The sequence below is a fragment of the Gavia stellata genome, chromosome 3 (genome assembly GCF_030936135.1).
Source record: "Gavia stellata isolate bGavSte3 chromosome 3, bGavSte3.hap2, whole genome shotgun sequence".
Taxonomy (NCBI): domain Eukaryota; kingdom Metazoa; phylum Chordata; class Aves; order Gaviiformes; family Gaviidae; genus Gavia; species Gavia stellata.
Window position 1 is genome coordinate 97,151,439 of NC_082596.1, and position 20,640 is coordinate 97,172,078.

General features: G+C 38.4%; 1 protein-coding gene across 1 annotated transcript in view; it reads right to left on the minus strand.

Moving 5' to 3' along the window:
* DTNBP1 (dystrobrevin binding protein 1) overlaps window positions 1–18,642 on the minus strand; it is an 89,817-nt gene extending 71,175 nt beyond the window's left edge. Inside the window, exons 1-5 of the mRNA XM_059835975.1 lie at window positions 18,555–18,642; window positions 14,854–14,904; window positions 11,725–11,775; window positions 10,806–10,866; window positions 6,868–7,000 (exon numbers count right to left, since the gene is read on the minus strand). Coding sequence (XP_059691958.1) covers window positions 6,868–7,000; window positions 10,806–10,866; window positions 11,725–11,775; window positions 14,854–14,904; window positions 18,555–18,610 — 352 coding nt within the window. The 5' untranslated portion in view covers window positions 18,611–18,642. The remainder of the gene's footprint in view (window positions 1–6,867; window positions 7,001–10,805; window positions 10,867–11,724; window positions 11,776–14,853; window positions 14,905–18,554) is intronic.
* Between the last annotated feature and the right edge of the window lie 1,998 nt (window positions 18,643–20,640).

Sequence of the window (20,640 nt, forward strand, 5' to 3'; positions counted from 1 at the left end):
TTTTAACTCTTATATGACCTTGTGATAATATAAAAGAACACAGACTTTGAAAGTTTACTCTCAAGACAGACCCTTTACTGATAGGCAAATCTCCAGATTTAGCTATTTTACATACCTATGCACTTAAAAACACGCAAAACCTCCTAATCTCCTCTTCAACCATAATTGTTCAGAGTCTCAAGTTAAAAGAGATCACGCCTATGAAACCTGATCTTTTCTCACAGCTCACCCCTTTTTCAGTAGAAATTTGGACTAGAGAACTCCTGAGATCCCTTCTGACCTGAATTATCCCATGTGAATCTTGTATCAAAGGACCACCCTCCCTGTGGGTGATTAGTGCTGAACTCCATGTTCCTCCTCAGGATCAAAAGTGGAAAAACTATTTTCCCAAACTCTAACCAGCGAGTCACTCTGGGATGGAGCTGTGTGAATACAGGACTATTATTCACCCTTTTGTCAGGACTTCTTCTATACCAGAGGGAAGGTAAATTGCAGGAGGAAGGATAAATTACATTTTTACATACAAAACAGCAACCAAAGAATAAAAGGGATTTTGCAGTTCAGAGACAGATACGCTAATCTGTTGCAGCGTATGAACTTGATTGTTGATGCAAAGAACTACACAGATGATGGAATTAAATAGCAGAAAACCTAAAGCAATTCTTGAGTTTTGGCAAATGGTTGTTTCACCTTTGCCTGTAACAGACAGAAGCAATCTTCATAAAGCAAGACAGTAACTGTTAAGTTCAATGTAAAAAAAAGTGATTTAAAGTTAATGTGTTTTGGATGCTCAAAAGAAGGAAACAGCAAGCTGAAGGCATTAGTCAATTCTTCAATTCTGGTTTGGCCATTCTACTTGGAGCCTATCTTGGAGGATACAAAATTTCAACTTTCTTAGCCATTAGAAATTGCTATCCTAGTGGTCCCCCTAGAAAAACAAAATTTAAGACCTCATAAACAAATTTCCTAGCATACATAGTCATACATTCAGTTCCAATTAATAAGATTTTTTTAGCCCCTAACAAGTAAGGTACTGTTCCACAACTGTCAGAAAGGGAAACATGAATCATATAATCAGCAAAGATTTCCTTAAATTATTTATCTGTATACAAATCACCAGGGGGGCAGGGAAAAAAAAGGCCGTTGACAATGTGGAAGCCAGTTTGAGGAAAAATAGTCTTCAGTTCTACAGATTGTGATGTGGAATGTGCATTGTTTACCACATACTCAACTTCCTCTCACAAAATCCAGATGTATTCAAAGGGCAATATCATGACTACAATTATGACTGGTGGTCCCTTTTTGCTTAAGAAATGGACTTTTCTGAGTGCATTAAAATCCAAATGTCTGTATTATGCTAACTTGCTTTTCAGAATGATTGCTCACTTACTAATTTGAAAAATTCACAAACACAGCAGGGCTCATGATAATTCAGTAAGGTACCTATCAAGCAGTGTTTTTTCCACTTAAAAAACCCACCACCTGCTTTTCTGTACTTGCTATTGAAATAATATTAAAAGACAACAACAAAGAACAGGAAAATAAAGAGGATGGGAAAAAAAAGAATTATAGAGAGCAACTGATTCCTAGCACTAGCATTTGAGCAGCCTCTAGTGGGAATCGCAGAAAACACTCTGCTCCTGAAGAACAGGAACGAACACTTACGATTTCTTTAGAAGACAATAATCGTGCTTTACTGCAACACAGGTTTCAGAATTTTTCTTTCTGAAGTGAAAGAAAACTTAGCTGCTTTTCACAAAAAAAAGTTGAAGACTAGCTCCATAGCAATAGCACCAGCTACGGTTGTGAATTAATGTCTCTCCTACCCAAATGAGAACGTATGCAGTATGCATCAAAAGAAAGTTCCAAATAAAGCTACATATTTAATCAATTTGAAATTTAAGCCATAATTCTTTGATCAGTTCTTATCTATAGCCACAGATAAATAAGCTCATACTTTTATAAAGGTATTTAGCAAAAATACAAAATCTAGAAACTCATTTCCAGTTTATAGTTCACAGTGGCACCTAGAATTAATCTGCCCCAGAAAGCCAGCTAATGTTCTAAAGAATACCTGCAAGATTACTACTTCTTTTCCAGCTCTTCAAGAAATCCCGCAATTAAATGGTCAGGCAGCAATCACCATCTCACTCTGAAACAGCATTGCTATGAAGGAGAAAAACATCCTCTCCTTTTAATCTTTTTAAGGAAGCTGGAAAAAAATCCATTGTACCTTTAGATCAAGAATTTTCCTGTATAGTAATATGCCACACTTGGTAGAAATAATATTTTTTATTAGATAGCTGAAAAAATAACTTGTTCTTTAGGTCACACCATTCCAATCATATTAGTTTGGCCTGTATTTCTTACACTATCACAGGATAACAACACTATTACAAGTTTTAGTTCTTAGTTTTAATTTTTTCTAAAGTATGTTAAAATTTGATCAGATGACATTAGATTGAATTATCTTCCATCAGTGTACACTGTTTTTCTTAGTTTACCCACTACTCAGGTATTAAAATATTTATCTAGAATTCAACAACCACAAAAAACAATTTCATACCTGAAAACACCTTCTTTCTAAATTTTAGCTAATCCAAATTTATCACAGACTTTTTTTTAACTGAAACCTGTGTTACCTGTAGTTCTGCAGTAGTACAAAAATTGTTAGAAAAGCTAAATCACAGCATGTATCAGAAAATACTACAGTTTTCAATTTTTCTTACAATAATTTTAAATGTAGCTTTCCTGCACTGTCCCAGCCACCGAAACAACAGAAACCAGCAAGGGGTACTAAAGATATTTTTACAAAGTTCATTCATTTTCTGACTAAAAGGCAAAAAGGCAGAAAACAGAAACAATCTCAGGCAATGAAACTCACAAAAGCAAGAAAAGTAACAGCAGTTTTTAAACAACCAGTCAACCAGTTAGAAAAATTGGTTTAATTAATAATAAAATATTATTTTCTTTAAACATTTTCCCAACAGCAAATTGTTACTCATTTACAGTAAAAGTTTTACAGCTCTCCTAACTTTAAAAATAATTTTAAAATCAAAAAGAAACCAGTAAAAACTAAAGTCTTCTAATGGAATGTGTGTTCTAGATTTCTGCATCACAGAACATTTATCCAGGTCTTTTTCAAAAGCTATCAACTGCTAGATGCTAACAAAAAAGAAACTGTTATTTAAGTATCCAAACACAATTCAGAAGTCAAAGTTCAAATGCCAGCTCTGTGAAAAATCTTGATTAAGATATTGTCTGGTCTTAAATTCACTTCTACTTGACCAATACTTGCTAATATCTAAATCCTGACATAAGACACAATTAATAAATAGATAATAGTAAACTAATGACTTCTCTTCCCCAAAGACACTCATGTCTTCCCCAAAGAGACAAGTCTATGGGCTATGACTCACTACACTTTTTCCTCCTGAAAGTACTGCTTCAGAGGCTGTCTATGAACTTATGAAATGAACAAAAATTAAATTCTATAATCTCAGAATACAAGGTGTTGCTGGAAATATACTGCATTATTCAAACTGGAAAAATCTTTGTAATTTTTATCAAGAAATCAAAAAATGAGTCTATTTCATTAAAACACACTTTTTTGCTGCAAAACAAGTACCAAAATTATGGGGTAATCAGTTCTTAAAGTAGTTCAAATGTTACCAAAATCAAATTCTTCTATTTAATGAAAAAGATATTACAATCATTGTGACCTTATATTTCACAAGTTTTAGTAGATTTCCTTTATAGCTGAAGAAGCCATCAAGAAGTCTTTAATCCCACTTCTTAAACATGGCCTTTTTTTTTAATGCAAATTCTGAACAAATTGGATTGAATTTTGCAAAGCTGGAAAATGGCAACTGTCATACTTGATACACAATCTGACAATAGAGCATGACCTTCTGCTCAAGATATAAACAAGGATACCTCCCCTAAGCAGTGCAAAAAGTTTCTGTTTCCCTAATGAATCTTCACACCCATCTAACCCATACTTTGGAAAAAAACATTTATTAAAGTCTAGGAGGCAATGGCTTTTATCTCTGTGAATATATACCCAGCCTTATCTTCTTCCCAGTCTCACCAGTCTAAATATTTTCACCCTACACTGGATCCATCACCTATGTTCATGACCAGCCTTTCTGAAACCAGTATCAAGCTGATGCTTCACATTTGATCATTTGATGTTTTTTTTTTTTAAAAAAAAGGGGGGGGTGGGGGTGTGTGTGAATTGGATTTGGATCAAGGTTTGTGTACATTGATTTGCTGAAATCAAAACAGATATTTGAGCAAAATGCCCCTGCTCAAACATGAAGCATATTTCATATTAAGACAAGTATGTCAGATATCAGCAAGCAGATATTCTATACATCTCAAATAAAAATTGGCTTAAGTGATGATTTGAATTCTGGACTTTGAAAGGGCAATAACTGTCCTTTTCACTTTACTTCGACGTTTTCAACAGCAGCTACAAGATGTTGTGTAATACAATAGATTTATCAAATGAAGACTCAGGCTTTTTAACTTGAAGTGAGGGATGACTGATAATGTGAGTACCTAAGTTAAAGGACTTTATTTATAAAAGTGCTAATGAAAATGTGCCTTGTAACGCACAGCAAAAGCTAAAGAATCTGTACACGACTCATATCAATTTTAAGCAGGTCACTAAAAAGGCTCATTTCTATTATCTGAAATTTCTTTTTCAAAAGCAGCCAGTTCCCTATCTACTTTCAAAATGAACGTATTAATAGATTTATTAGAAGCATATCATGTCACAACACAGAACTATTACTTTTCTGAAACGACGAAGATTAGCCAAATTACATCTTGGATGCACAACCCAGGAAAGAGCAGTTTATAATTCTATATTCACATATTTTTTTTTACAGAATGTTTCACTCGTATTTGAAATTCACAGCCACAGTATTAGTCATCTCTTGAAAAAGTGACTACAGTTTACATTTAGAAAAAGCAGATAGTTCAGTTATAAAAACTAAAAACAGTGAGCAGAATATCACAGCAAATTTCTGGTAAATCACTTCCAGAAGTGTAGATGTTGGATTTGGTCTAAATTATACCTTTCTCTTCAAATAGGCTCTATAAAACTTATGAGAAAAAAATAATTCCAAAAAACTCACAGAGGTTAGGAGGTACTAATAAAAACCTCTAGGTAAATTACTTGCAATCTGACACACGAGGTGAGGCTAGAAGATTTGGTTCAAATCTCACAACCTTAGCAGTAGACTTCAAAATTCATCAGCTTCCCTAAGCAGACTGGTTAATGCTTCCTTAAATCCTGCTTGTGCAGTATCAAAAATATTCTAGAGACACTGAGCCTTCTCCAAGTAATTCTACAATCAGGGTGAGATTAATTCGGGTTCATAAAACCAGAGGGCAACACCAATTCATCGGGATTTATAGCATTTGCAGTTATGAACTATAAAGACAATTCCATTAGGTTTTTATTATATTGTTTATCTTTGGTCTACCAGTGGACTGCATCACTTTGTGCAGGATGATATTAATACCAGTATTTAAATAAATCATTATTTGAATTGCTATTTCCTTAGAAAATAATTGAGCTTTTCAAAAAGCCAGCATTAAATGGTTACCACACATGATAAAGCCTTACTAAACAAGGTGGTATAAGAAAATTGTAATAAAAAATGAAATACATTCCTTGGTTCAGATAGAAATAGCAAAGTTATTACCAGTCTACCTAGGAACAAAAGCCGATTTGTGCATATCCACTGACCATAGAAGAATGAGAAATTAGCCTTTGGACACAGAAGAGAACCCTCCTTTTCTTCACATCAGATGCCAGCACACAAATCCAGCCCACCCCACAAAAAACAAGAGCTGCAATTACATGAAGAATTCCTGCATATTTCCCAGCTGGTGTAAGAATAGTGCAGGCAAAGTCCCTGGGGAACTTAGCTACTCAAATCCATGCACAGACAGCAGTTTTTCAAAACTTTAATTTGATGCAACTTGAATAGATTTTCATGGAGGCAGCAAGAGGCCTACTGTTGACAGAAAGGCTTGCTACTTGCCAAACGTTGCATCCCCATTTCAAGGCTCGGTAACACAGAGCTTTTCAGAGACTAAAAAGCCAGAAGATTTTTTCATTTCATTTTCAACAGTGGATCAACTGTTTAATACAAGAGGTCTCCAGAATTAGTCCACTGAAGCATTCATCTATTCATCTTTTCATCTTTTAAATTAAATCAACATGTTAACATTTGGTAAAGTTATAAAAATTGGAACCCATCTAACAAATGTGAGGTATTTGGCAACCTTAATACATAGCATTGCTAGTTTCATGTATGAAAAAGCTGGATATCACTTCAGAATAGCTCAACACTCTACACTAACTTCAACTATGGAAGCTAGCTTTGGAACCAACAACTACTCTCAACAAAAAGTTTCTGCCTTGAAAGCGGCCCAAGCCAGGTAAATTTCCCCCCCCCCCAACAAATGATGATTTAAAACAAATTATTATATAAAATGACATAGACTCAATCAAAGAGAAGCAACTACATACATGAGTGTTCACACTACTTACAGATCTTTAAGAATTTAAAAAAATTCCAAGAATAATAATTTTCAGCTGTTCACACCAAGATATGCAGTTGCCACAATTTTTTTTTTTTTTTCCAAATAACGACACATACAAAATTTTAACTGCTGGGAGAGCAACCACTACTAATTTTACTCCTTTTCAAAACCAGTTTGTTTAAGAACTACTGTTTTACAATAGAAAGGATGTGCTTGGGAAGCAAACTTAAATTTTATAATTGCAAAGTTCACAATAGCTGAACTGTACTGACCTGAATGCTTGTTATGTCTATAAAACCTTACCTAGGCTTGCCGTGAGGCATTCCAGATCTGCTAAAAACCCAGGTATTTGTTGGAGCTGATCCTGTAGTTCCACCAGACTGTTCCTTTTCTTCTCCCAATGTGCAGAAAGCATCACAACTTCACTATCCACCAGCTGAAACAAACAGGTTCTTTACTTGCAAATTTATGTACCTATTTATGAGCATCTTGATAAACTTCTAGAATTAATGCATCTGCAAGCATAAGGTCAGCATAGCAACCCTATAGCACTGCCACTTGCATACTTCTGAAGTAAATATACAACATGCTCAAGAAAGCCCCTGTAGTATAAAATATTTATATCAAAATTCACTGATCGAAACAAGATAAAAAGTTATTTCTCAATATACTAATCAATGCAGGAAATAATTTATGGATTTTATTAACTGTAAATAACATGTATCTGGAATTTTTACAGCACCGTTGCACTGGTACACAGTAACAACATTGCAGTGCTGCAATGTAAGGCTTATTTAGATCAATAACTTAGTTTAATGATTCTAGTCATACTGATTTAATCTTAACAACAAAACTGAAAACTCTGCACATTCCAAATACTCTACAAAATGAAATAAAAGGAATTACATTAAAAAAAAGTTGCCTTTATAATAGTCCTGCCTTTCTGCTCTTGTGATAAACTTAACTGCAGTAATTGCAAGTCATTATGAACGTACTTTACATTAGTCCAATTTTTGTTGTTTGATTCTTCCTAACTTTTATTATACAATAGTATAATGAGAAGAGGATACACTGCTTAAAAGTTTTGTTTATATAGGTCAGATTCTATGAAAAACAGCAAGATCAAGAGACCTTAGGTAACAAATGTTTCCCTTATATATGATACTTGAGATGAGTCAATTATAGTTTCCCTGCTCTTAGTTCCATTACCCATTCTTCCTCTTGCACACAACTGTAGCCCGTGGCTGTATCTGCATTCTGAATTCCTCAGTTTTTGTAAAATTTAGTTGCAGAAACTGAAAAAGTCTGAGCAGCGGGCAAAGGAAGTTCTCAAAGATTTACAGTTCCACCCACTTCAGACAGATTCTTTTAGAAGAACAACAACTTCTTCCATTTCCAAATTCTTCCAGCTACCTATCCCTGTCAAAAAGCCATCCTGTTTTACCAGACAAGGCTTGAAAGCTTATTCCAAAGCTCAGTGAGTAATGAAACACTTCAGAAGACCAACATCCTTATTTAAATAAAGCCAAGTCTATTTTTGAGAACAAGATATGGGATTTATACCAGTTAAAAAGTAAAGCAAACAAAAAAAAAAAAATACACCATGAGATAGGGGCAAACACCAGAAAAACATTTCAGCCCAGAGATAATTGAATGCAGCTAAAATTACAATCATCTAAAAGCAGTATTTTTAGGACAATTTTGTAGATGGAACTGGTAGTTAGTATCTATAATTTAACATAGTAATACTGTAAGCAGCAATTAAAGCTTGACTTTTTCACTTTCCTTTGTCTATTCAACATTTATAAAGAAGACAGCATGAGTAGTTTATCTGCTACTGGCCAGTACCAGAAATAGCATACTGGACAAGTGGACCTTTAGGTCTGATATAGTACAGTCAATCTTACTTATTACACAATTCTTATTTTATTGAACCCTGTATTTTCTACTTTCCTAAAAAAGAAACAAACAAAAAATGACAAGCAATACATATTTGGGATTCTCCCAAAAGTAAACATCTGAATTTCATGGAAAATTTCAAAGTCTTTTTGGAAGTTTTCCATTCTAATTTTCCCAAGCAGCCATAATATGTGAGATTGGTTTTACATATATGAAACCTCACATTGTTTTCAGAAGTACACTTTTTAAAGTAAACTATTGCAAGTATTACAAAATTGTAAGCAAGTCATTTAAGAGATCTTCTAAAAAAAAGTCATCATGAGCAGTAAACCACACAAAGCTGGCAGAGGGAACTTCATATCTAATAACTGAAGGTTTTCACTGGAACACATGGAAAAGGTGGGCCATACTATTAGGCAAGAGAAAGAAGAACATGACATAATACCTTTCTTACTCTAAATACACCTCTTCAAAATACATTAAGCAGTGAGTTTTTTATCCACTGGAAAAAGATACAGAGAAGACTCCTAAGGAAACCAGAAGAGTCAGGGAGGGTGCAGCCGGCCAAAGTGAAGGTTTGAGCCAGGACAGAGAACCCCAAAGCTCAGTCCTGCTCTACATCGTGGCCACCCAGCTTACACTGCCTGCCTCTTAAACAGGGCTTGAAATAGGAAGTCTGGTGCAGAGCAATGCATTGGTAGCACTTACTGGAAGTTTTCTTTCCCTTCTTTCCAGAAACAAACTACACAACTTGTCACTTTACTTCTAGGGCAGGAAAACTGAACAAATTTAGGAGAAAGCACAGACACTTCCTGAATCTTTTCAGCCAGACAATCAAATCTTGCAAACAGTGTCAGTGCAACAGCCCTACGCTGATACTAACCACCAACATGCCTCAACCCTAAAGTATATATATAGTATACCTTCCAAGCCCCCCTACTGCTTTTAAAGAGCTATAGCAGTAACATGCAACATATTTTTTGCAATTTTTTACATTGCATCACATTATTTAATGTGATTACATTATTGTTTACATTACATTGTTTACATTACTATCTATTGTTTACCCTGCCATTTATTGGCAACATTAAGATGTCTTAAGCAGCCTCAAAATAATATTCCTAGCTAACTAACAATCTTTCAATAATGGCAGAAGAGTGCAAAAACCAACCACCTCAACTTCTGGATATGTCTTATTTTTACCATCACCTTCTTGTCACAGTCTGACAAAGTCGTACTTCTCAATATCCTTCTCTAACCTGACATATCCCACAGAAAAACAGTAACCTGGTATAATTAATACTTTTTGCTTAAGTGCAAGTATCTGAACAAAGGGACAGAAGACAAGAAATTCTGGATGTCAATGTATCAGTTGAAAAGTACTTTAAAAGCAATAGGAAATTCTCACACTCAATGTTTGTTATAGTAATTGAAATATCAGAAAGAAAACAGGAGAATGAACTTCAGATAATTCTTGTTAGATGCTACCTTGTGAGAAACATGATCACAGAGAATTTCTATTTTTAGAGTATTTATAGTTAATACTTTAAGAATATTAGTTGTAGGCTGAGTACCATCAAATCTGGAAGAGCTGTCAGAAACAAGAGGAACTGGACATTCTGATCCATCAGCTGCCTGTCAAACACCATCTTAAAACCACAGTAAAAAACAATGCAACTTGGCATTTTTTCCAAGCAGCAATACAGAGCATTACTTTTTCATTATACTGGTTGTACTGGATCCAGCTGGGATGGAGTTAATTTTCTTCATAGCAGCCCATATGGTGCTGTGTCTTGGATTTCTGACCAAAACAGCATTAGTATCACACCAATGTTTTGGATATTGCTGAGCAATGCTTGTACAGTGTCAAGGCTTTCTCTCTTCCCCACTCATACCCACTCCCCCTGCAATGAGTAGGCTGGGGGTGGGCAAGAAGTTGGGAGGGGACACAGCCGGAGCAGTTGACCGTTGGCCAAAGGGATATTTCATACCATGTACCTTCAGGCTCAACAATAAAAACTAAACGTTTGGTTTTCCAAGGTAACTATTGCTCTGAGACTGGCTGGGCATTTGCTTGTGGGAGGTTTTGAGTGACTGCTTTTGCATCACTTGTTTTCCCTCTGTCCTTTAATTACTAAACTGTCTTTATCTTCAGCCATGAGTTTTCTCATTTTGGTCTTCCTGTTCTCTCCTCTTTCCCACTGGTGGAGGAGTGAACAAGGCTGTGTGGGTGCTTACCTAGTGACCAGGGTCAACGCAGTACGCTGGTACTAAAAATTTTAGTTTAAAATTATTTACCCGTTTTAAAATATTGCATGTGTGGCATTTTTATTTTTTCTTACCTCTCCAGCTTTTGCACAATCTTTGGCTCCTTTGTGAAGGGCAGCCCAAGCATCTTCATATCTGAAGAGAGGAAAGATAAATGACTGTTGTTACTGTGTTCCCCTTACAAAGGAAGACGATTTCATGGATGCCACTGTGCTTATAATTACAGGGTCTACCAGAAATAACAGTTTAAAAAGCTGTACAGTTCTTTCTGGTATTTACTGTTCTACCAAGACAAATATACAGTAAGAAATAATTTTTTTTCAAAGAAAAAGTGATTCATGTTTTTAACCTGCTAGCTTACATTAAGAGATAAATGGACCCAGCAATATTTATAAGACTACACATAAAAGCCTTAAGCACTACTTGGAACCCAATTTCTTTAAGAAAGTTAAGTAAATTATCAAAATTGTAATCACACTGCACCCCCCAAAAAAAGAGAATAGATACTTTTTTTTAAGATAGAAATACAGAGGCAATTTATAATGCAGATAGCTTCTGTTACTCAGAAGGAATGTTATCAAATACACATGGAATACACTTTCTTTTCATGGCAATAATAGGCATACTGTGTCTATTATAACAAAATGAAATCATATCATATATATGTAAAAGTTATAAAACATCAAATTAAAACCACAGGCTGGGCCTCAGTGCTGGTCTCCTTTACGCCTGTGAAATTAGACCACGAACTAAAGTCATCTTTCAAATGTTGCTTTTCTTCCAGAACTTCTGTTTCATTAACATGAGAGCACTTAAGGATTGGGCAAGCTTTAAACACATTTATCATTTGGTTACCAGCCCCACTCTACTAACTGTAGAACATCCAAAAAAACTATGAGTAACACCTTGATTTTCTTCTCATTTTCTTAACCTAATAAAGTTATTTATGAAATTACAGGAAGCAGACAGTAGCAGAGAAGTGGAAGGTCATACCTGCTCAGTAATTCCAGTCCAGCAGAAAACTCTGGCAAACACTGAACAGTTCTATAAAACAAATTGTAAATATACAAGTGTTGGTAATGAATAGAAGGCTGTTATAAAAAATGTGTGCACACACATCTGCATTTGACAGATATGCTAGGCACAGTAATACTCCCTACTGTTCACTTTCACAAACAATTTGTTAATTCTGGTTTAAAATGCATTACACAGTCTATCTTACAAGAATATTCCAAAGCTAGGGTTGGGTTTTTTCCACTTGTTATTTTATGGTAGCCCATTCTTACATCTTCTTGACTATGTCCATTAAAAACAACTTTTATGAGATAATTTCTTAGTACAGTTAACAAACAAGCACGATGAACATTGTTTTAACTTACAACAGTGGACAGAAACATTCTGAAAATAAGATTACTACACAAGTCCTTTATGTCCCTCAATAAAGATACTGCATTTAATATATTATACATTAAAAATAAATATTAAGCTAAAGAACCTTTGCCAGTTTAATGCTCTAATGATCTCCCATTGGATGCATGCATTTTCATTTACAACAGCTTGAAATATAAAGGTAACTTATCATAAGTTAAACAAAATTAACAATGCAGCACTTTCAAGGATGTATTACGTGAAGATGTCACCCAAGATTTGCCTCCTGGAAGATTACCAGAATAGACTGTTTTGCACTGTCATCCAAACAATTTGAATGGAAAAAAAAAAATAACATCAATGAAACCTTTTTTTCCTTAAACCAAGGGAAAAGTGATAGAATCAGTGAGGTGGGAAGAGACCTCAGGTGGTCTCTAGTGCAACCTTCTGTTCAAGCAGGACTAGCTATGGGATCAGACCAACTTGCTCACGGCTTTGTCCAGTTGCAACTTGAAAACCTCTGAGGACAGAAACGTCACAGGCTCTGTGAGCAAGCTGTTCCACTGCTTCACTGCCCTCATGAGGAAAAAGCTTAGGCTTTTCCTGTCTGAACATCTCTTGTTTCAACTTATGCCTATTGCCTTTTGTGTTCCCACCACATACCAATCTCCTTGATAACCTCTTCATAGGTAATGACAGGTTGCTGCTAGGTCTCCCCAAAGTCATCTGTTTTCCAGGCTGAACAAGCCCCAGACTCAGCCTTTCCTCATACGCAGAGAGTTCCAGCCTCAAACATCTCGGTGGCCCTCCACTCAACTTCCTCCAGGTTATCAATGCCTTTCTCACATTAGGAGCCCAAACTGGACACAGTAACTAGATGTGGTCTAAGGAGTGCTGAGCGCAGGGGATAATCACCTCCCTCAATCCTACTGCCTGTGGTCCTGTTCATACAGCCCAGAAAGCTGTTGGCCTTCCTTGCTGCCAGGCATGCTGCTGACTCACATTCAGCTTGCTGCCTGCCAAGACCACCAGGGTCTGTTCAGCAAAGCTGCTTTCCAGCTAGTCAGTCAGCCCCAGTCTGTATTGTTGCAGGGGATACTTTCTTCCCAGGGAAAGACTTTGGATTTGTACCTCTCGAATTTCATGAAGTACCTTTTGGCCCATATGGTCCTATGGGCTTTTATGGGTTGACTTCCCCAAATTGATCTTCATCCACTAAAGGTCAGTCTCTTCCTTGAACCCTTTCACTAAGCACAGAGGACTGGGAGACCTTGTTTGTGAGGACTGAAGCAATGAAGGCATTGAGTACCTCAACAACATCTAAACTTGCTGTCACTAAATCATCCACCCCATTCATCAACAACCCCATGTTTTCTTTGTTCAACCTTTTATTGCCATTGCAGAGCTAGAAGCTGCTCTTCTTGTCCTTGACATCTCTTGTAAATGTTAATTCTAAGTGAGCTTTGGCTTTCCTAAGAGTATTCCTGCATACCAAAATAGTTATGAAGAAGGTATCAAGAAGTTACCCCTGACACCCTCCAGAACTCTTCTGGACTGCATCCCGCTGTGTTGTCCTTTCAGCAGATGTCAAGGAAGTTAAAGGCCCCCACAAGAATGGGGGTTTAATGATACAGAGAATTCCTCAAGTTGTTTAGAGAAGACATCATTCACTCCCTGATCAGATCGTCAGTAACAAACTCCCATCGCAACACCACTCTTACTGGCCTTTCCTCTGCTCCTGACCCACAAGCTCTCAGCCATCCTTACAATCAAGCTAAGCGATGTTTGTCCCAGAACTTCATCAGCAAAACAGAAGTCACCCTGGCATTCCCCTAATTGTGATGATCCAATTGGTTCGCCCAGTGCTTTTCTCAAGAAGTGATGGATATTTATAGTACACCAGATGAACCAAAGTATTATGGACTGGAAACAGAGAAGGCAGTTGCCTAAAATAGTTTTATTCAAACCTTCACCCATTCTTAGTTAAGTTTCCATGTCTTGTCAATACAACCAGTCTTCTGTTAAAAAACCTTTACATCCAAAACATCAAGCTTCAGCACTTAATACAGTTTATTTCTGATGCCTTATTTTTTGTTCAGGGCTTGTTTTAAAACTAATTTGTGTCTACGCACTGTGTTTTAGTAAGAACATGCTTTACACTAAAGCACATCTGAGCTTACTTTAAGAAGCAACATTCACAGATGTCATTTACAGACATTAAGTAGTCATTCTCTATAGTTTACACAGGTTGAAAGAATGAACAATATACTAAAATGCAGAGAATAAAAAAAACCCACCACAATTTTAAATCTTCTTGAAACAGATAATTGAAGTACTCCATTATACATATATTTTCCACAATAAAAAAGCTCGTATTTCTGTTCCTACACTAAAAAAACTGAATTACAATTTTAGTACGAGGTTCACAGAGATTGCAAACAATTACATTTCAGTGTACTGCAACCTGAATCTTGCATAAAGCACTACAATAATGTTGAATATTCACATAATTTAAATAGCCATTTATAAATTGATTGATGGCCATCAGAAATTATTTAGGCCTATCAATGAAGGTTCTATTAAGCAAGGTATTTCCTCAATATTAGGGTTAAGCTTTTCTGTTGTCAGAAGAATATTCTGTAAAATTATATGCAAATGTTCTTGGAACTGGCCCGTATATATAAGCCACTTTTAAATTTTTCTTTAACAAGAGCATCCTAGATCAATGCTATACATTAAGACGTTCAGAAGTACCTCTGCTTGGTTTTTTTTGCTTCTCTTGATTTGTCACCCAAAGTCTTCAACCTATAAATAAAAACACAAAACCATCAGACATTTCCAACACCAAAAACAGAGAACAACTTGTTTGAACACATAATGTGTTAATGCCAGTCTATTACAGTTAATTTTGTTTCAGCTTATTTCACACATAAATCAAATTTCACTTAGTTTTGTGGAGACTGTCATATGAAATTATTTACACCAACTCTGCTTATAAATGATGAGATTTTTCTACAAGTGCATCAAGCATTTGGGTATGAAAAGTTTAATGGGAGTTATATATACAAGTCATCCAGCTCTCGATACTGTTTCCTTAGCAGACAGGTATTAAAGATCTGCATAGAAATAACCAATCCAATCCTGAAGAACACCCTTTACAAGAAGGCATATGTGCCCAGGGAAAGCATGGCAGTCACATAGAGACGTTTGTACCCACTTGCCATAAATCTGCCAACACAAAACTAGCATGAGCACAACTTTCCTTCTGCCAACTATCACAATCTCCAGCAGCAGCACCACCACAGTGTGCTGCTGCTGCTGAGCATATCTGAGGCTTGTTCTACCTATTTACCTGGCCAATTTCACACTGACTGGCATCTTGCTCCTAAAAACCAACCAAAGGAAAAAAAAAACAACCCTAAACCCCAACCAACAACAAACAACTCCCACCACCACACAACTCTTTTCCACTCTTTACTCTTTTTCAGTCAACCCATATATGCTAGTCAAGTTGGCATGGTAGAGTGAGAACCAAAACCTCCAGCTATTCTCTGACCACCAAGATGATGGATGTCCTCAGCCTCTATGACCTTTGGAGTCCCAGTTGTCCAGAACAGCAAGGGTTAGGAAGAAATAAAGGACACACAGACATGAACAAGATGGAAATGTGCTATGAGCTCCAAAGTTATCCTCCAGACACGACACAGAGATATGCAATCCTGAGTGATCCAGTGAATGAGAGCCACTCTAATACATAGATATTCAGGCTGCTTCTATGGTAAGCCCAATTACTCCCCCAGTCTTGACCACCACCAATTTTCAGAAACTCAAAGAAGAAACCTCAAAGCTCTACATCAAAATAGGTGGTTGACAATTTGAGAAACGACATGCTAAGGCAGGTCTCCACTCCCTGTTAAGAAACCTGTCCATAATAGTCAAGCCAAGTAGCAACAACCACAGTGCACTGAGGAAGAACACTGTTGCAGAAAGCTCCGCAATTCACACTTCTCCTCTGTCATGTTCCCCAGTATGCACCCCAGCCTGTAACAGCAGCATTCCTCTTCATACAGGGATTGAAGGAAATGCTGGATCACAACTACCACTTCTCGTACTAGAGTATCTGCCAGGCAGTCAGAAGCAAAGGTTAAAGGATTTATCACTAGACTACACAATATTGGCTTCCTTTCAGCAGTGTTCTCTGTACAACGTAGAGGTAGCGTGAGCCACATCACTCAAGCTGGCAGAAGCCCACAAATTACTGCCTGAGCACAAACAAAGCTCAATGTCCTGTTTTTTTTTCTCTCCTTCTGCATAAGACTGCTTGCAGGTAAATGGGTCAAAATCTAGATACCTCACTCACAAGACGCACAGAAGTAGACAGCAGACACAGCTGAGCAGGGGAAAGGGGAGCTCATTTCTTTGTACATAGAAATGGCTAATAACCCTGCTCTTTCCCTAGATCACACAACCACAGATCTAATCTTTTTCAGCTGTACATCAATGTTCCCTTAATCCTTTGGAAGTGATATTCTTTTCTTAGAAGCCCTGGAAGTTTCTCCCTCCCAATGTTTCAAGAAATTCACCTGTTCCACTTTGCAAGCATTCATGCATAGTTAACAAGTTGGCCACAACTGGCCCAGCATTCTTGACACCACAAATATGTTCTCTGGATTTTGACCCTTTTGAGCTGAAGTCTTAACAGCATAAAATGACTTCTATTACCACTTTGGTGGGGTAGGGAATGGGGTAATCCAGAACACGGTATCTGTTCTAGATATGTTCATATTCTATGGCATTGCGGTTGCGTTGTCTAGGAAGGGAAAAGGGGCAAACCAGGACAAGTCATGTTCTGTCCTGAATCCATGGGGACACTGCAGGAAAAAACGTGATGCTCTCCACAGCCTCTGCTACTATGGCTCCGAGATAAAGGTTCCCAATGGCAACAAAGAATACACTCCAGATAAAAACAGCCTTAAAGATGGGACACTCCAAGAAGGGCACATTAATGGAGTTGCTAAAACACGAAGATGGAAATGATGAAATCAGAGACTGTTCTCAAAACAGAACAAAACATGGCAATACAAGGAAGAAGGCAAATTAGAGACTACATGGAAGCATACTGACTCCACTGCAGCAATACATGGAAATATGGAGTTAAACGACCATTGGATCCAGCATGTTGTGACCTTTCTGTTGTCCTCTTTCATCATGTGAAAAATACCTTTCGAAAAAGAACCTTACACTGCACTGAGGCATCAAACCCTGTGAGAAATTCTAAAAATAACAGCAAAACAGACCGCAATAAAGCAATGTGTTAGTCTGTATTCTTAAGACATTTTAATATTCAATTATTGTTTGTTAAGATGAGACAGATAACATACAAGCAATTTCCCTGGTTGATTGGTAGCTTACTCTATCAATTTGTCTGGACCATCATTTACTGGTGCAAGTAAGTCATTATGAACTAGTTATTTGAAGTTTCTGGAGTACACAGACATCCACCACTACATAGAAATATTTACCATTGGGGTATTATAAGGCAGCCTCAACAGGGCCAAAGACCACACAGTTTTTAAAAGTAATTGATTACAACATGATAGTCTCCTGTGGCTCGTTATGAACCAACAGTTTTGCAGCACAGGCATGACCTTGTTCTCCGGCCATCCACTGACGTGCAGTAACGCTCATTTGGACCACCTGCTTGTACTAAAAATAACATTGATACAGGGCCTATTTAACAAAAAAAAAAAAAAAACCCAAAACCAAAAACCCCAAGCTTGTGAGGCAACGTAGGAAGAATATCTTTCTACTTTTTAATGTAAGCAAGGAGCTGCTCCTTCCACTTATCCTGCGCTTCTTTTCCCCAAGTGACAGTAACTCATCTTCCAAGGAAAGAAAAGCTTTTCATGTGCCAAACAGAGTACAGCGATGCTCTTTAAGCAATTACATTAATCCATAAAACCTTGAAGGTCAGTTACCTCATAAAAAATTCAAGCGCGCTAATTGACCCCCCCTCACATCTTCCTCATCCTCTCGAAACCGCAGTCTCTCTTTCTCTCCCCTGGCCGCAGCTGCCTCCCCAACCCCACGGCACCTCCTCCCCTCAACTCCCGACCGCAGCTGCAGGCCGCCACGCAGCTGCCAGGGCTCGCTAGCCCGCCGCAAGCCGCTCAACCGAGGCGGCAAGGGGTGGAGCGGGGTGGACTAGACCCCGGGGCCGCGTTTCCAGCACCGAGGCGGGTGACACCGCGGTGAGCGGGAAGCGCCCCGGCCGGGGGTGTCGCCTCCGCATTCTCCTCCTCTTCCTCCCGCCCGCCGGGCCAGTCCCCGCCCCACCCCCTCCCGGCCCCCGGTCACCTGCTTCCCCCTCCCCTCCCCGCCCGGCCGCGGAGAACGGGCCCCCCTGCCGTTCACCCCCGCCAGCCCCGCGGGGCCGGGGCGGGGATGCTACCCACCCGGCGGTGAGGTCCTGCTGAACGCTCAGCAACCGCTCCCGCAGCGTCTCCAGCATCGTCCCGCTCTTCTCCGGCTGCGGAGGCCAGCGCCGGGCCGGAGGGGCGGGGCGCGGGGAGGGGCGGGGCGCGGGGAGGGGCGGGGCGGGGCGGAGCTCGGCTCCCACCTCCCCCTCAGCCCGCGGGCGGTGCCAGGCGAGGCACGAGCCTGTGATGGTTAATCGCCGCCCTCGCGCCCAGCGGAAGGCCCGCCCTCTCTCTTCCGGCGGGAGCCTCGCGCGGGAGGGGTGGGGCATGTAGCGGCCGGCGTCTCCTCACGAAGTTAGGAGCTGCTGAGGAGAGCTGGGTCCCTGGTTTTGCGTTCCCGGTGTGTGAGAAACGCCGGGTAGAACTGCGTTTAAAGCCTGGGCTGCTTCACCTGTAGATCTTGAGAAGCATGTGGATCCCTCAGTTTGCAGCGAGAGGCTTTTTAAAGACTGCAGTAAACTCCTTGGCAGGTTGGGAGCTTTGCCTTAATGGTTTTGACGTCAGCGATAGTAGCGTAGGGGTGAAGTCAGGGAATCGGACTTTGCAACAAAATCTTAGAAGTATGGAAAGCAAAACCACTGAGTTTCCCTGGGATTGCTGAGTTCTTGGAGTGAGGGATAGATGATAAAGTTTCAAAGTCCTTGCAAAGCAGGTAGTTGAGCTGTAAGTTTGTCTATGTGGCCTACCATGCTTTGCTTTGGGGACTACCAGACTTGTATAGATATTAGTGATTCTTAAAAAGAATGACAAAAAAAAGAAGGGCTGTTTAGTTACTACAAATAGTAAATAATGCATTTGAAAGTTTTAATTAAGTTTCTAGGTACTATCTGTTCAAATAATAACTGTTCTGAGTCATTCAGTTAATCTTGAGACAGTTTAAGCGGAATGAGACCTTTTCAGAACAATTGGCAGGTCTTTCTGGATTACTATATTTACAGTCACAGAAACAGGAAGACAGTCTCCCACCCTGTGTGTTTTCAGTTAATATTTGAGGAACATGGACCCAGGATTTCAATGAATATGGGAAATACTAAATTTCCATTTAATTGAGGCTTCCATTTTTAAATAAAGCAGCTGACATTTCAAGGTTAAACATTTTATTTGTTAACCAATTCAGTTTAGGTTAAAAGTTCAAAAAAATTTAGTGGAGAGCACTGAAATAATTTGTTACAAGGAGAATGTACGCAGAGGGGGGGACTGTTGGGTGTGTCATTCAACACTGCAGAAGTATACTTAGAGTGGTTCGAGGTACATTCAATCAACAGGAAAATTGACACCATAATCCCATTCACTCTCTGCTTGTATGCTTTTAGAAGAATATGGGACCTGTAGGTTGTTTCTGATGTGGCTTATTGAAAACCAGTATTGCTCTGTGGCCTTAACACAAGTTAAGAGCTAAATGCCTGCTAAAAGAAAAATTATTGGGTTGATCATTCCAAGCACTGAAATTCATGTAGCCTGCCTTGTCTTGAGGTCAGAAAGACTGTTTTCATGGCAGGCTGCATATGAAGTTCTGTAAAAGAGTATATGACATTTAGACAGGATTTTTCTCTTGCTTGGCCTAACAGCAATATCTGAAAGTATCCACTTCCCTGGATAGTTAGCTCTCCAGACTAAGAGGGGAAGGACCTGAATCACAAGTTTTTTTTCTGATGTATTCACAGACATGCATTACAAATGCTAACAAAAGCTGTGCAATCTTGCCTTAGGTAATAGATATGTTATGGGAATTAAAGTTTTCAGAAAACAAGGCAGGGGTTTTAACCTTTAATTTTCACCTTTCCTTTGAGAAGACATAAGAATTTCTTCTGTGTTACATATTTTCAGTTTTCTTGTGAACGTTTTTGTCAGCAGTGGCTCTTAATAATTCACAGTGAGTAAACACTTTTAGAGTCCATTGCTTCTTTTGCTGTTAAAAAGAAACTATTCCAAGACTGCTGTCTTGTACAATTTCATTGCCATCTCTGTGTAGAATTTGGGAAAAGAAATGTGTTGAGATAGTGTTAACAGTCACAGTAATCCTAGAAATACAGGAGCAGAAGAGACTTCTAAAAAAGCACAT